The 18,504-nt window shown below is 38.8% G+C and overlaps 1 protein-coding gene across 1 annotated transcript; it reads right to left on the reverse strand.

The window, feature by feature from the left end:
- Positions 1–1,483: 1,483 nt before the first annotated feature.
- Positions 1,484–16,208, reverse strand: LOC139743553 (intraflagellar transport protein 70A-like). Its single transcript, XM_071654034.1, has 15 exons — positions 16,155–16,208; positions 13,529–13,594; positions 12,754–12,963; positions 11,721–11,777; positions 10,667–10,802; positions 9,984–10,088; positions 9,352–9,480; positions 8,117–8,166; positions 7,444–7,596; positions 6,540–6,802; positions 5,624–5,834; positions 4,978–5,049; positions 3,796–3,978; positions 2,620–2,749; positions 1,484–1,709 (listed from the first exon to the last, which is right to left on the reverse strand). The coding sequence occupies exons 1-15, from the start codon at positions 16,206–16,208 to the stop codon at positions 1,585–1,587; spliced, it is 1,944 nt and encodes a 647-aa protein (XP_071510135.1). The 3' UTR covers positions 1,484–1,584.
- Positions 16,209–18,504: the final 2,296 nt, after the last annotated feature.

Consider the following 18,504-nt stretch of genomic DNA (forward strand, 5'->3'; position numbering starts at 1 on the left):
AACCTCATGCTGTGATATCTCCTTGTTTTGGTTTTCTTATCAAGAGTAAAATACACCATCATCTTCATCCTTTCACAACATTTGACAAAACAACACCAATTATATTGAATGTTTGTGTAAAAGAAGCCACATCCCAAAACTCATTCTCACCCTTGGCCAAGCCCATCTCGGTCAATACAAGTGAAATGACTTGTACTACAGTCCCATGCTTGCCACACTACTACAATCTCCAGGGGGGATCCAGGTATCTGTGAAGGGGAGGCACCTTTACAAAATTAAACGGGGCACACACACACCCCCCCCCCCATTTTTTCTTTTACTTTCTTTTGCTTTCACAAAAAATAAAGAGGGGGTGCGCACCCGGTGCAACCCCCTCTGAATCTGCCACTGATCTCTATGGCAATGAGTGCACTGCATGCTGATGTACACAATAATCAATGCATTGAGAATATTCTGACACTAAAATTGAAGGGTCAAATCCTTTAGGTGTTATGCCATGCATATGAAAAATACTATTTGTGAGATGATTGACCAATGTCTGACCACTGGGAGGAGGATTGGTCATCAACCACCATCTGGTCTGAGATAGGGAGACTAGACTGTTTATTGACACTGGTGTAAGATAGAATCCTCATCAAGATACTCATCAACGCATACCCCTCATAACCAAACAAGTACTGTAAATGCCATATATTTAGTGAGTCTTTTTTTTTTTTTTTTTGCAAATTAGGCCTCCCTAAAAAATTTTTGAGTGGTTAACTTTGCGATTGAGGAGTATGGCACTTAACGGAGAAATGTATGTATGCACGTCGCACTCATGTTGGGATCAGAGTCAATATTTTTGTGTGTTTTTAAATTTGCAAATTGCACCTGACTTGCGAAATTTGCGAAAATGAAAAGCTCACAATATATTCGGTGTATACAGTAGACAATCACTCAAGCCCAGATAGTCTTCTTCACAAAACTTCATGATAATAGCAAGGATTCCCAAACACAGATGGAAGTGAATCAGTCTACAAAGTTGGATTCACAGAAACATATTCCATACAATCAGCCCTATACCGCACCAGTACGCACAAAATCACTTATAAATCAATCTTTCATTGATGTTCAATCGGGCAGCAGAAAGTGCACTTTCAACGGTTTAGCCAGCTGGTCCAGCATTGCAGAGTAAAGAAAGAATTCTCTCGTGAGAGAGCAAGGTGATATCCAGGAAGTATCCGAGGTGACTAAACCAAAAGGCTCGAATTCACGAAGGTGGTTCAATCTTTATCCATAGTTTAAACCAAGGACAAAGACTGAAGTTTTGTGTGGGCCCCAAGTGTCGCATGGCCTATTTCGTTACGAAATTAGTCAGTTCGTCGGGTCATTTCATCGTCATAACCAAATGACTAAAATGACTGACGAAATGTTAACATTTCGTAACGAAATGACTGATTTTGTAACGAAATAGGCCATGCGACACTTGGCGCCCCATACAAAACTTCTGTCTTTGTCCGTGGTTTAGACCATGGACAAAGATAGTGCCACCTTCGTGAATTCGGGCCACTGAGTCCTCCACTTAGAGTGCGATGAACCAGGAACCTAGACGACCTCCTGGAAGAGATGTTTGATGAGACGAGCCTCGTAAGTCACTGTGTTCTTTCCCTCATGAAGAGGCTCCTCTTCCAACGGCTGCTCAACTATAGCCTTAACATCTCTCCCATACACTAGAGACAGAGAGTGAGAGAGAACAAACACTTGTAGAGAACACATATAAACACCCAAATACAGTAAAATACATACTGGTAATATGGTATGTAATAGAATAACTCAAACAAGGGCGTGAGAGCACTTGCGGAAAAAAAGAATCTGATAAAATCTGAAACTTATGAAAAAAAAAAGATTCAAGTGTATTAAACTGTGAACATTTCAATGCATTTGAATTGCCAACAAGTCTGAAAAGTGGGTTTCGGGCAGAGTTTAAAAAAACAACAACAACACTGAAATCAGAATGAACTCTGAACTCTCACACCCCTGCTTAGAAAGAGACATTTCAAATCAATTGTTATGGAATTACGTGTGGTATTCAATGAAGTTAAGGCATGACTTGTTCCAATGTGTGCTAGAGCCTCTTTGGAGACTGACTACCACCCACTGCTTCTTCCAACATTATGGTGAGGTAATTTTTGTTCTACACCAACAAAAAATATCCCTTAAGATGATTTATATCCCCACCAATCAAGGTTGCTATTATCACACTATCCTAAGATATGTATGTCGTGTAATGTGGTAACCATGACAATCATATCAAAACACAGACATCCAAAGGCAATTTCATGCACCATTTCTCTTACATTTTGCTAAACTGTAGGAACAGACTGCTCCACAAGATTCCCTTTAGATATGGTTACTGTGCCACAATTAGACTGAGAAACACATAAATCATGTCTTTAACATCAGTCTCTATCTCAAGGCCATGTTTGCCAACTATCTTTAGAACTGGTAAGAATTAGTTCTCTCCATAATGGAACTACAGCAACAAAGAGAAGGTGAGACGTAAGAACACATCATCCAACCAACCTACCAGACAATGACTCCTACACAAGGGTTACAAATAGGCGCCCCACCCACACCCACCTTCACAATGCTCCAGGAAGTGGATGCATTCCTCCACTACTGTGTCCCGTAACATGATCATGTGTTTGGCCATGTTCTCCAGGAGGCTCAGGAAGCAGCGCTTGGCATAGAACCATGTGTCTGTCCCAAGCTGTGATAGATGAAGAAATTGATTCATGAGTGGATGTTACTGTGTGGGGACAAGCAGTCAATCCATCACGTGCACTGGCTGTAAACTCTGCATCTTAACACTGCCCTCAATACACAGTTTTACTCATTGATAAGATGGGCTAATCAGCTTGGGTCAAAAACTTGGGTGTGAAAGGCAGGGGCCAATTTCAAATTTCAGCATCAGTTATGTTGTGCTATACTTATGTGCAGATAGCACTGAGGCAAAAATCCTGACTAATCATGGTTTTTTTCCCCCCTTTTTTTGTAACTGAAATATAATGCCGCTCTCATGTTGACATACCAGTAACTCTTTTATGCTTCATATTGCATAGCATGTTGAGCAAATGTCGACTGATAGGATCATTTCCAAAGGAGACAAGTGAACTTTAGGTCTAATTCTATTTTAATATGAAAATGCATGCATATGTGGTTTAAATAAAGTAACAATAACTATACAATTGGAATGATATTACGGCTGCAATATGTCATTTTGGAAGAAAAAATACAACAACAATTGACATTGGCAATACACATACAATGTATGTGAATGGATTGCTGCTATAGACACTGTTGCTTTGACATACAGCAAACACAGGCTAGTTTGCTAGTTTGAAGCATATCACTGTCCCCCCCCCAAAAAAAAAAAGGTTTTGTAGTTACTTTGTTTTGTGAGTATTTCTGTGAAACTTTCACAAAATCCTCAGTTATATTTCGACTTATCATCATGATTTGGTTTGTGTGAGGTAACACTGAAAGAACATAAGAAGAAGCATGAACTGAGAATCAAAAAACTTTGTCATTCACAATTACTTACACTTCTTATTTCTCATAGGCAGCAGGCATAGTAACAAAGAGCATTTGAAGTCCAGTTAGGAAAGCAAAAAATCCTAAAGTAGATGAATGATTTCCAAGCTGAAGCAGAGCATAAAATATTATGGATAACCCATTAGCAGTACCTTTAAACATGAGATGGGGTGAATTTAAAAAAATATATTGTGCATTCAGAATCTCAGGAGATATCATTACCTTTTTCTGGTATGGTTCCAAACTCTTGATGACTCTAGAGATGCCAAACTCATAGTTGCCCTTTGCACAGTACAAAGTTCCAATCACAAGGTTGACTATGCACAGATGGTAGATCTTCTTGTCGGGCTCATCGTACGCTATCTGCTCTTCTTCTTTTTCAATCTTCCTCATCAACTCCTCTGCCTGAGGACCAGAACAAAGGAAATAAAACAAATGAGCAAATACAAGACAATCAATATCAAAGCCTGGTTGGGTGAGCATCGCTCTCTCAGCCTCTGGATGTTCTATTCATTCATTGCATTCTCTGGTTAAAGGGATGATAAAGGAGAGGGGGCTTCTGGTTTCTAACTTGATTTTTTGATGATTTTTTTGCGAAAGCGGGAAACTTCTTATGACATATGAGAGAGTATATAATTCTAGGAGGAATTAAAAGTTTATTTGGTAAATATTGGTTTTGATATGTCTGAGATATCCAAACAAAGTGATCCTAATAAAAGGGGGACCTTTTATTAGGATTGCTTTGTTTTACTCTGTTTTTGGATAACTCGACCATTTCAAAACTGATCTTTATCAAATAAGCTTTGAATTCCTCTAGAATTGTATGCTCTTTAATATTTCATAATGTGCTTTCTAAGTATATTGCAAAAAGTTAAAAGCTGAATCCCCACCTCAAACAATAGTACCCCATCAATAGGTGTCTTACTCAATGTCACACAAGTCTCTACATACTCTGTGGCAAAAGTATTCTTCACAGCAAATCCTTTTCCCAATACCCATTCTGACTATGTCACTGACACCTCCCATGTATAGTCTGATTTGATAAACCAGCATAGAATGCGATAAAAAAAAAATAAAAAAAAAAGTCTTCAACAGAGACTGGTCAAATGAGACTGTCATGCACAAGCAGTGATTTTATTTTTTTTTCTCCAGTGTTAGGATATTTTCTCTATACACAAAATGATATGCATGAAATCCAACCAGTGATTCTAAATGATATTTTTTGAGTGAGCAAAACAGAGAAAAGGACCCCACCCATGCGGTTGAGGTGTCAAAAGTTGACTCTCTACTCACTGTCTAACAAACTTCTATAGAGGGTGCTGTTCAACGTTTATATTCTTAGTGAGTTGAGGATTGGTGGAGGTAAGATACAGTAGTGAGGTACATAGGGTGATACACACTTACCTCCTCGTTGTGGCTTGTCATGATGTAGGACACACACACATTGGCTAAGACAATGGCACTGACATTCAGGATCTGGGCATCAAAAGACAAAAATAACAACAACATTAGAACCCGCAATAATCACCACTCATAGACTTTTACTTTTTCTTTCAGACCAGGCATAATGAACAATAAATAGCTGGGAACACTGTGTGTGTTGAGAGAGGAAGTGGTATATTCACAGTGGGAATTGGCTTGTCCTTATGAACTCCTTTCAGGAAGGCTTAACTGCCTGATCAAAATCTCTGCAAAGTCAATGAAGAACGCAGATGAGAAGCACAAATGTTGGTCATTTAGAGTGCAGTACTTGTAAATACCTAATGTGCATTTATGCATCGCAGAATGCACTCTATTTATTGAAATCAATGATAAAAGGCCCGAGTATGTATGCCCATGATTTTCTTTTTGATTTTTTTATTATAGCTAGTACTAAAACACGGATTAATTCACTGCTTAATTACGTCGATGTGGGGCAATTTGTAAATAAGTTGTCACGCACTCTATTTATCGTCACATTGCTGTCATGCACTACCATCACCTGATTAGTTTTTTGTTGCAACGAACAAAATTCATTAATGCAAACCAAAGATGCAGAGAATGCGCTCACATTGTCATAGTTCTTTTTGACGATGGGTTCATAGAAGCCGATGGCCTCCTTGTACTTATTCTCCTGCATGAAGAGAACGTGGGCAACGTTGAGCTTCCACGTGTCGTGCTCGTTGCAGAACTCCACCGACTTGCGGAAGATTTTCTCTACCTGGCTAAAGTTCTCCATGTCCCAGTAGATCTTGGCTTGCTGCATCAGTACTGGGATGTACCTGTGGGTGGGATCAAGGCAACATTTGAATGTTCACTAATGTGGCCTCCAGGGGGCGCTCTGCCTTCAGCCCATTTCCACTGACTATGATAGAATGCAACACACATCTCTATAACTGCATCATATGATTGATACATGGTGAAAATGAAACTCCTGACTACAGTGACTGCATCTAATCAGACAAACAATGAAGGCGATTATGCAATGGATCTGTCTCATTTTGCATAGTCACTTTACCAAACGCTATATATATTCTGTGAAAAGAACTACAGTCCCGACCTGGATTATATGGCCATCTCTTAACACTTCCCTTTCATCCGAACGTGTTCACACAGTGAAAAAAAAAAAAGATGTGATTTCAAGCTCAATTAAAACTCCTACAAAACTCACATGATTTATTTATGATGTTAGCTATGGAAAATTTTATGAACATTACATTAAAATGTTTTAATTTCAAGGAAAAAAGGACAATAATTTCAAGTAGGCTACAAGAGACCACTCCACCGTTGCAGTGTACATGACCTACTCAGCTATCACTGGGTTGGCAACTTCATGCACATGTACATGTACATAAACATTGCTTCTCCAATATACGGCCAAAAAGCTTATCCCGATGGGCGCAAGACCTGACATTGCCAGATAACAGAGGTTGGACTGTACAAACAATCATCTACCCCTCAGGAGAAACATATTAAAGAATGCCTACCTCTCTAGTGCCTCGTCGTACTCGATGACTGCCTTCTTAACCGTATCGTCATCTCGCACATTGCGTGCCTCCTGGACCTGTTTGGTGAGTTTACGAAGCTGCTCTGTATGGCGCGTGGCCATCTCGTCAAGCTTACGGTACGCCTCCTCCCGCGATGTCTGCATGGTGATGACCGCATCCAGGAAGTCGTAGAGATACTGGGTGAGGTACTTGAAGGTCAAGTGAGCATTCTCTGCAAGCACGTCAGCTGCAAGATCATAGTACTACAGCATGGACAGAGAGAGAGAAATATGGCACAAAAGTCAGTATTTATATGCACATCAGGGCCCCAATTCATAAAAAGTTGATACGATAGCAACTCTTGTTGGAATGACAATTGTCATGGGAACATGAAGAATCCAGCTTCCTGATTGGCTGTTGTTGTTGAAGTTGCTATTCCAGCAAGAGTTGCAATCCTAACATCTTTTATGAAATGGGACACAGATTATCACTATTAGAGATTTAAAACAGTATTACAATAAACCACAAAAAAGGTAGGAATCTTTTTTTTAATATCTCATTTTCACACCCCTTTCAGGCATGAAGAGCTCCATTTTGTGGAGCAAATTTTCTGAATTATTGTCTTTGTCTTTTGATAACAAACTATTATGTGTGACACCACTTTTACTAAAAAGAATTAAGGCCACCGCACACTATACAACTCACGACTATACGACTGACTGACTTTGGATCTGAAATAAACAAGCGTGTTTGTTCTAAGGCTACTGTGATATATTTTGGATCCAGTCTATCAGTCACATAGTCGTGAGTCTTATAGTGTGTGACGGGCTTTAGTCAGGAAAAGTATGTCTTCTTACCAGCAAACATGAATTGCTCACCGGGATTAATCCCATGTCACACTCACCTCATATTTGACATAGAGTAGGAGAAGATTACCAAAGGTCTCTGGTGGGAAGGGATTCTGCTGTAATAGGAACTGGAGCTTCTCAAAGCCTTGGGTGGGCTGCGCTTCCATGTTCATCAAGGCTTGGTTGTGGAGTGACACAGGATCCAATTCCTGGACAATAAGTCATTGCCATATATATTCAGAGCAGTTGAAAATGACCACATCTCTAAATTTATGAATCCACCCTGTGCAAGATTATTCTCAGTACATGAAAATTTTTTCAAGCACTGCTGGTAATACTCTCCTGAAAGAGTCCACACCTTCTCTTAAAGTACTCATTTTGCTGATTAGCACATCGACTAGGTTGCTTATATCACTTGTCCAACTGGCATGAAAGTCTGCAAACTAATTGTCCACCAGTAGTGATTAGATAATTCACACAAATCATTAATGTATTATTATTGTCTTCCTGTTGGACTGAGGCACTGCGAGGACTGCGCACGTTGTCTTCCTTGCACTAAGGTCAAGCTTGCAATGTTTAATTAAAGAGCATGCCAAATAAGAAGTGCCTTGGCACACATAAGATCAAACCAGCATTCCTTCACCTCTGTGACTAAGTGACAGAATGTGTTATAGGTAAGGTGTGATCTACGGTTTTACTGCATGAAGTGATTAAGGTGACTGATCTTACCTCTTCTGCTCTTGGAGGCATGTCTGTCAGGGCTTCTTGTGCTGCATCCACTGTGAGAGACCAAGTCACAATGAGAGGTAATGGGTTAATGCATCTAAGACTATTCAACTCAATTCAATTCAGTTCAAACTTTATTTCATTTTCTAACAAGGAAAAGTAGAAATTACGCGGTGCGTAAAATATGTCCCCGCCGGAAGTAGCATTTAGTATCAAAGTGTACTATATAGGTCAAAAGATCAAGGTCAAAGGTCAAAGAAATCAAAGGTCAACATTCTGTGTAGAAGTTTTGAAGCCCTCACCTAGTGCCATCACATAAAGCAAACGGAATCGAAATCCGGTTAGAAATGGCGAAGGAGTAGCATTTTGTAGCCAATGTACAATATAGGTAAAAAATCAAGGTCAAAGGTCAAAGAAGTCAAAGGTCAAAATTCTGTGTACAAGTTTTGAAGCCCTCACCTAGTGCCATCACATAAAGCAAACGGAATTGAAATCGGGTTAGAAATGGCGAAGGAGTAGCATTTTGTAGCAAAATGTACAATACAGGTCAAAAAATCAAGGTCAAAGGTCAAAGAAGTCAAAGGTCAAAATTCTGTGTAGAAGTGTTGAAGCCCTCACCTAGTGCCATCACATAAAGCAAACGGAATCGAAATTGGGTTAGAAATGGCGAAGGAGTAGCATTTTGTAGCAAAATGCTACGCACACACGGACGGACGGACGGACGGACGGACGGACACACGGACACACACACGTACGGAGCCCGTTTCATAGTCCCCTGCTCGAACTCGTTCGGCGGGGACAACAAAACATATACATTTCACTTACTTTGGTAACAGAGAATAAGATTACAAAACAATATAAAATGAAATGAGTCTACAATAATTGTGGAACCTTTACGTGGTAATTATGCGTTGTTTTGAAAACTGAAGTGACCAAAATGAAGTAAACAATTATACCATACTGCATCTGATTACACAACAGGCAACTTACATGAATGAAATTTATGTTTCCACCATCAGAGGTCTTGTAATTTCTCAAACTTGTTTGTTTGTTTTTTTGTCCAAGTCAGTTTTTAGAAATAACCAATGCTTAGTATCGCAACTTTAAGGTTAACACATGCTTTTCCTTCAGAACTGTTCACTGACTGGGAATAATATTCTGTAAGAATGATGTAAATTTGGAGATAACATTCTGTGCTGATAATGTGTTTTGTTTGGAGGTAATTTCATTCTACTCACGGTTCTTGAGTTGGTACTCGATGGCTGCCTTGAGGTTGAAGGCCTCTATAAGAGCCGTTTCGTGGAGTACCAGTGTGTTTCCAACGCTGCGCACATCGATGCCTTCCGTTGTCATGCCAACGCTCAACTCTGCATCCAAAACAGGTCACAGAAAGGGTACATAAAATCAACATGAAGACAAGAATGAAAAGAACACACTACTTTAATGACATTTTGAAAAGGAATTGTACAGGAAGTTGAGTGGTACAGGTGACAAAGATGCTTTGTATTCTCTAGCATCATATCTAGAAAGCTTTTTTTTTGGGGGGGGAGTGCATTAAATTAAGTCATTTACTGTAATGAGGTTTGTACACAGGTATGTAGAAGCCTTTGCATGAAGAATGAACCATTTTAAAGTTTACACAGCACTATTCATGACATACCACATTTTTTTTCTTTTTATAATAATGACTGTAATCATACCAAACAGATCTTTTTCAGATGAAAACCACGGCAACAGTAGTTTCTTTGTGCACATCAGCCTAATTACTATAGTATTAGGTCACTCATTCAATATAAGTTTACAAATAATTCCACAGAGTGGTAGACTGTCTGGTATAGTTTTATCAATGAGATCCACAGCAAAGACCAACCTGGATGTTCTCTGATACCACGCTCTATAATCTCAGCGATGTGACGTAGGGCTGGAGCGTACTGCTTCATGCTGTAATAGCACAGTGCAATGTTGTAGGCCAAGTCTGAATGAGACAGAAGAGTTGAGTGACACGAGTGAGCATTTTACACAGGATAATGTGGGCGTGGCATTTCCACTTTCTTCTATTGTAATTACAGTGCTGTCAAAGCTGTGGAAGAAATAAGCACATGGTGATTTTAGAAAACGGTGGCCAATTACTCCATAGTCTGAGAACACGAGGGATCAGCTGCACCTGTATGTTTTACATGGGAAATATCAGTGTTAGACTACTCAAAGTTTTCCTATACATTGTCTGCAGCATGGTCGACAGCTGGTGCACACAGATCACTTCTGCAGTAGAACAATAAATGGCTTGCCTAAGCCATTGCTATCCATTTTAGAATATGAGTTGGTCGGTACAAAGGAAATAGACACGGAGGATGTATAGAGCAATGCTTGATAGCGAAATACCCTCAACCTACTCACAAAGTTTTACACTTATTAGTGTGTGTCTGTGTGTCTGTGTGTTTGTGTATGTGCATGTGTTTTAGTGTGTATCTGCTCTTTAGTAATGAATGTCTTGCTTCTTCTTTGTTTTTACTAATTTTCATAAAATGAAGTCAACGTGGCTGAGACACTTACCGGCCCTGTAGCCCAATATCTGCATGGCGGTGTTGAACTTCTGACAGGCCTGTTCATAGCGACCTTCCTTGAAGAGTAGACAGCCTAGGTTCACGTCTGTGTCAGGGTCATCAGTGGGACACTGCTCAACCAGACTCTATGGTGGGGGGAAACACAAACTATATTACATACCAGTGCTTAAATTACATAGCCTATAAAACTGATTCAAGATATTTATCAGCTTGTGTTCATATTATATGTAATGAACTGAAGAGTAGCTTTACAGTTAAAAGGGCAAAGTAACATAGCTATAGCACATATATGAAATATTGTCACTGTGCTGCAAAAATATTGGTACAGCTAAACTACACTTCAACAAAAATGACTCATAAATACACTCTTCAATACTCTTCAATACATAGATCTTCTCTTACATACATAAAGAAGAATACTGCTTGATTTTATTCTTTTGACAACATGAACATCCATGGTCCAATATTTCAAGACTGCCTCTTACAAGTGCAGCATGAAACCCTACAGGCAAAGAAAACATTAAATCTGTTTCATTTAGTACTATCAGGTATGTGATGACATCAAGTTTAGGCAACTATTACTAAGAAAATTAGGAAACATTCCTTCTAAATTGATTTTTCTTTTGGCACCTCACGCTGAAATATGCCAGCTGTACACACAAACTAAGACAAATTTTTAATCAAACCATATTTGAGATACTGCTGAGTGATGTACATGGCAGGAGTAAGCCTGCAAGTTTGAATATACCTCTAAGTACAAAGTATGAATACTTTATATAATAATATGTACTAGTTGTTTAACAGTTTACTGTACACGCTGTTATTTTCGCGAATGAGGAGGTCACAGACATTTTCGCGAGATGTTGTTTTCGCTAATGTAAATGCACTATTATCCTGGTGAATATAGACATTTTCGCCTGTTGTTAAATTCGCCATCCAACTGTGATTCGGAAAATTCATAAAAATTAAACCCTTGCGAAAATAACAACTTATACAGTTATTCTCATGTAAGAATGCATCCTATTCTCCCAGTGTGAACAAACCTTTGCTCCTGGTAAATCCTCCTCTCCATACTTGATGGCAGCTTGCAGTTTGGTGATCTGAAACAAGAGACAAAGTCCATTTGACCCTTAATTGCATGCTGTCAACATTTCACATAAATAATAACAAGTGGCACTTGTGTAAAATGTATCATAAATAATCACAACCACCCTGCATGCAATGCTGGAAGCATGATGAATATTCCTCCACTTTCCCTTCACCAGGGCTGCACACTAACCCATTTTTACTACTGGTCCGACCAGACTGTCAGACCAGTAGGCACGTTATATTTCCATTTTTTACTGGTCCATTCCTGAAAAAGCTACTGGTCCGACAGTGATCTTTACTGGTCCTGGACCGTCGGACCAGTACCAGTGTGCGGCATTGCCTTCACTATCTCCATTGATAACACTTCAGGCACATTCCTTTCAATTCAAGACCCTATAAGTCTAGATGTTTGGGAAAATATCTAGCTCGGTATAAACCACAGTAATGTCCATCTTCATTACTTTATGAATTCAATCCCAAATGAGGTTTATACGACCCCTCCTCTACCTCCATCTCCCTGAAAGGTTTGAAAATATATGGTATTCCCTCAATATAAATGTTCACTTGAGCTACCCCATTTAAAACCTGCAAAATGATAAATCATTGATTCATGAGTAATAATTTTAAAGGTATTTCTCTCTAACTGACACAGTCAGAAACACTCAGCAACCCCTAAGGCTGGACCAGTCTCTGTCTCACAAAAAAAATGAAAGCCAGTAGTTGCTGTAATTTGCTGTCTTGCATGACATATGAAGAGAATGTTCAAGTGCAACATTCATTTTTTTTTTAATCAGTACAGTGGAAGTGTTAGCTTTTATGGAAGGATTAAATTACTTTCTGAAACAAGTAGATGTCATGCAATAATTCAAACAGTAGTACACTTTGCAGCTCTTTGACTTTTGAGTCACCTAGAAGAAAATTAAAATCAGCAAATCTTCATCCTGGGACAATTCTACTTCAATTTCATATGACACCGATAGTATTTACCTTTGGCTGGTACTCCTGATTCTCGACTTGAAAGGTAGCTTTCATGGCTTCAGGGTAGACACAGGCATGGTAGAGAGCCTGGGCGTAGTAGAGTCGGTAGTTATCCACCTCCGGATGAAACTGCACAAGCTGTTCATAGCAGTCAGCTGCATTGGCAAAGTCTTGCACATGGAAGTAGCAGTAGCCAAGAAGAGAAAGAGCAGCCCGCGACTATGGGAGAAATGACAATAATCATATTGATGCTAGTTCTTTAATATCACTATATATATATATTTTTTTTAGCGAGTACTGCATACGTTTGTTCAATAAAACTACCATCAGAATTTATTCATACTACTAGATGAAATACGTTCACAAAGAAATATTTTGCATGAAGAAAATAATGTACAAGGAACATCTACAGGAATGATACAAAATATGACAAAAATTCCAAACTGGCAATGATAACAATGACAAGTTTGCTGGATATCAAAAATGTGTCAAGCATACTCCATTAATAAGTTCTAGTGACAAGGTCAGGCAAGAACAAAGTAAAGACGGGAATATATTGCAAAAACAATACTGATTTCAAAGTCAACCTTTCATGCTTTCAGGTTTGCACATCCGCTCTGTGAATACATCAAGTCACTACCAGAGCCTAGATCTGGTTTGGATCAGACACTATAAAAGGGCATAAAACATGATATGGAACCGAATGAAACTGTAGCACAATGCAATTGGCTTTAAACAGAAGTGGCTCACAGCTATTTCACCTGAAATGATGGCTGAGACTTACCCGAGGATGATTTTGCAGTTCTTGAGACAGGATGTGAATGGCGTCTATGTACTTTCCTTCCTTTATCTGAAATAAAGAAGCACAAATAATTACATAAATTCTACAACATAAATTTAGGGATTTAACCCACATGTGGGAACCTGAAATCAAGAAATATCTCACCATACATATTGAGAGTTTTCAATGCCCCAAAGTCTCTATTCTTTGTAAGAGTCTTATTATCATTATCATTGATCATTATTATTACCTCCACCAAGGAAGGAGGAGGCGTTGGTTTGTTTGTTTACAAAATAACTCACTCGCGTAATGGCTTTCTCGTGTATCAAATCAAAAGTATGTGTAGGACATGGCACAATACGCTGGAACATTCAAACATGAATACAAATCAAGAGAAATTAGAAGGAAACAGCGTGGTAAATAACCTCGGGAAACAGGAGGAAAAAAGAATTGAAGAAAATCCTCATTGGTAATAGGTATACATGTAATTATTGTGAACACATATTTGCCCATTCACTGGATTTACATGCTTTCAATGGGAAAACGGGTGGTCGATTAAAATGATGAGCTTGCGCCGTGCACAGAAAAAAATGTCACTTGTGTTGTTACGATAATTCCGCACGTACGGTGCAAGTCAACAATCGGAGCCCGGGATACAAATCTGATGCTTTTTTTCTGCCTCAAGTGCAATGAAATTGAGGGGAAACCGAGATACAAGGTATTTAGATCTAATCAAAAAGTGGTCGATGAGTATGGTTGGGTGTTCATCACACCGACCACCTAACGTTTTTCTATCAAAAATTAGAAACGTGAAAAATCTCACAATTTGCCTGAAATTTTACTCACGTGTGGAGAAAATACTCCGGATTCACAAGCGCACACTTAAAATGCGATCTGAGGTACGCGCTCTAGATGGCGGCTTCGAACGCGTGGGGTGTCATTTTTTCCACACTCAGTTGCCCTGTACATTTAAACCTACCACCATGACAATACGTATAAAGCGCACTTAAATGCGTTTTTTTCCGACAGGCTGCTGTTTTTTTCTAGCCGTCATTTTTTCCCCAATAATATTTGAATATATTTTGAATCCTTCGATATTACTTTATAAGGACTGTTTGATGAATTTGAATTGATTTTCATTAGGAAACTTTTCATCATAATTGAAATAAATAAGATGAGTCAGTTTGTTTTTTCACATTCATTTCTCGTTTCTGCTTCAACTCGTATGGTCATAGCGGGCGACAAAATAATTATGTCATGTGTACGTGTAACGTGCGTGCACGATCGTACAAGCGGCGGAGTTTGAGAGAGCGGCATAATGACAATTTTGCGGTCAAAACCGTCAAATCTATTACGGAAGGATACAGTACTCTACATCTAACAACAAGTCAGCAAAGGTAGGCCTAGTTATATGTAGTAACACGATAGATCTTATTCGATTTTGCTAAATTTCGGTAATTTAGAGGGAATTCTTATTTGTTTTCGCCTCATTTTACTCGGTAGCATAGCCCAGTGAAGAATCGAACACCGTTGCGCGTAGTCCCCATGCGTACATTTTCTTTCTGTACGCGCAATGCCATTATAGAGCGCGGTCCGTTTCTGTAGACACGGTCGGTGTGTTGAACACCTACTATACATGTAGTAGGTCCAACTAACGTCGGCATTAAGTCGCCACTACCTAAAGTCGCCAAACATTTACATCGCATTGACATTAACGCGCGCCGCGATCGGAGATCAGCTGGGGCAATGCCAATGGATTTTCATCGTTCTCAAAAGACATTCCTAATTGAATTCACCATTTTCCTCCATAAAACACAAATAATTGTAATCCAAATGTATTTTACCATATGTAACAGTGGGCAACAGGTGACAAAACCATTTTTAATGCGAGAATGTTTTTTATTTCGAATGGATTTCAGGTGGCAGATTAACAAAGTTTTTCAAACACGATGATGCACAATGGCTAATCAATGCATCCTACAAATTGAAGTGTGTGTAGATCTATAATCACACGCGCTAATAATAATACGTGCAACGTGGTGCGCTATATGGGCGGCGAACTAATTCAGTGCCTATCGTTAGTTCGCCAACCCGGGAGTGCATAAGCTGATAAGAAATGCACGCAAGTGATGACTATACCGTAATTGACGTTAGATATCAAGATCTAGAGAACTATACAAGGCTGTCCTTATACATAGTGTCTGGCTCAAAAGAAGCAGCAAGGGCCAGGCCGCGGCCAGGTCAGCTCAGCAGGCCAGGGCAGGGCCGCCAGGGGAGGCAGAGCAGAGCAAGAAGAAGGCAAACGACAATATCACCCAAGCCAAGCCTTGGCTTGTTTAGTGTAACGTCCGTTTATCAAATCGGCACATAAATCAATCTAAAGTGAACCAATAGTTCTAACAGGTCTTTTTTTCAATATAACAGCGTAATTTACAGGGCAGGTGTATCTGCATTTTAGTGCTGCGTTACAGTTTGCAGCAGCAGCACTTGACACACACCGGCCGCGGCTCTGTCTGTCTGCGGTCTTCTTGTTGAGTGTTACATTACCAGTGCAGTGCCGTACCAGGTATACCAGTGACTACATGAGCTGCCATCCCTTTCATCTCGTTCGTTTCCATTTTCTACTCACCATCGTGTATATTGCTGAAGTATATTCTCCATCCTTGATGTTTTGACCAGCCATTTCGAGTGATCAAGAAATTTCAGGCTGTAAAGAACTTCAAATAATTCTGTAAACCTCACGAAGTTCGACGGTCCAGCGTCACTTCACCAAGACAACCCTTTTGCAAATTTGCGACTCGACTTTGGAATTTCCCTTAATGCGCATGCGCAAAGCATTATGTATGGTGCAGGTAAAGGGGAAAATTATTGTGAGAGGGGTAAGCTTTTGAAATCGAGCTGTAGCATATTCTATAGGCCTATAAAGTTGTAGTTTTGTAATGTGTTTCCAATGTAGAACACAATATTATAAATATGATTAGTCATGTCAAACTCTTGAATGATATTAACAGAGATATCAAAATGTATTTGAGATCACGAGTAAATGTGCACCGAAGGCTCTTCAGTGGTGCTTTGATTCCCTTAGTCTGTGAACGAGTATATTAATGCAACAAGAATATATATATAAATATTTTTTGTTGACGCGCATGCATTTTGCCCGGGGTTTTCTTTTTCTTTCTCCTTTTTAGGGGAAACTTAGAGGAAATCGGTTTGACGAGGATGAATAAAAAATACCTCCCATGTCACATACATTTGTCACCCGACCTCCCCGGTTGAATCAATAGTGGTTTTGGTGGCATGGCAGCAGGAGAAACTCAAGTCTAGCTGGAATATCCCATATGATCCTATTAAGTGTAAGGCCTATATTGCAGCAGTCGAATATCACTGCAATGTAGGATAAACCGGGTGTGGTTAGTGACTATAGGTTTATAGACAGCAAGAAATACGGCAGGAAGAAAAGAAGAAGTCATACATACTGAGAGATAGATACACTCAAGACTTGAGACAGGTATAGATATATAGATAGAGAGAGAGATATAGATAGATAGATAGATAGATAGATAGATAGATAGATAGATAGATAGATAGATAGATAGATAGATAGATAGATAGATAGATAGATAGATAGAGGGAGGGAGGGAGGGAGAGAGACAGACTCACTAGAGATAGATATAGACAGATACAGATAGATAAATAGATAGATAGATACTTAGATAGATAGATAGATAGATAGATAGATAGATAGATAGATAGATAGATAGATAGATAGATAGATATATAGATAGATACTGGTATAGATAGATAGATAGATTAAAGATAGTTAGATATATAGATAGAGGGAGGGAGGGAGAGAGACAGATTCACAGATAGTTATAGACAGATACAGATAGATAGATAGATAGATAGATAGATAGATAGATAGATAGATAGATAGATAGATAGATAGATACATGTATAGATAGATAGAGGGTGACAGAGATTCACTGATAGATAGATAGATAGATAGATAGATAGATAGATAGATAGATAGATAAACACGCAGTTAGATAAATAAATAGATCGATAGATAGGTTACCGGTCATAAAGGTGATTTAAAGATATAACTGTTTGAGTAGATAAAGATAATGAGATAGATAGCTAAACAGATATTGATTATAATGAACAAGTAAATCAATGCAAATTAGTGCTATCAGAGCAGTAGGATTTTTATATAATTATTCAGAGTTAATCATCTAGTAAAATTTCCAGGATATTCATGGGAGAATCGTTCTATAGATTTCGTCCTATTTTATGTATTCATTCTTGTTTTTACCGTGGTTGTTCCATCAGTGAGTTGAACACTGTTAATGGAGGCCTTTCATATATTATGAACAATACAAACATGTATATTCATAAACATTTAAAACTATCAACAAAAACAATAAAACATGTAACATACATAACACTATTATATACATGCAGAATGAAACACTACATATCTAATAATATACGTGACTGGATGAAGACGTGTAGGGTATAAATAATTTCACAATTTCTGATAACTGATATAACGCTACCTCCCTCAGTGAGAAAAAAAAATCATACTAAATACTATAGTCATTATTGAGCAAAATATATAGACATGCTCTCCAGAATATTGTGCTGAAAGCATACCTGATGTTCTTTGGTAAGCTGTTAACAGCTTCAATGTGGGTTTGTTTTCCAGTCTTTGTTTCATTGGTTCTATATAGGCTGTCAACAGTCCCTCCGAAACAGCAGATATAATAGTACGGTGTATCATAATTATGAGTGTAGGCCTATCACTTGCTTTCATTTACTTGAGTGTCAGGTATATTCAGGAGCTTCCCCATTTAGTGCTCTGTATAGATCAAGTTTGCATCTTTGAAGTTTCCTCCTGTCCTCAGTGGTGATCCAGTTAAGCTGACTTAACTATAGGGTCCTATATAATCAGTAGACGTTCCCGGGTGTCAGACAATTCT

This window comes from Diadema antillarum, unplaced genomic scaffold (genome assembly GCF_040938485.1).
Source record: "Diadema antillarum isolate AM-2024a unplaced genomic scaffold, OU_Dant_1.0 seq00001096_RagTag, whole genome shotgun sequence".
Lineage (NCBI taxonomy): Eukaryota > Metazoa > Echinodermata > Echinoidea > Diadematoida > Diadematidae > Diadema > Diadema antillarum.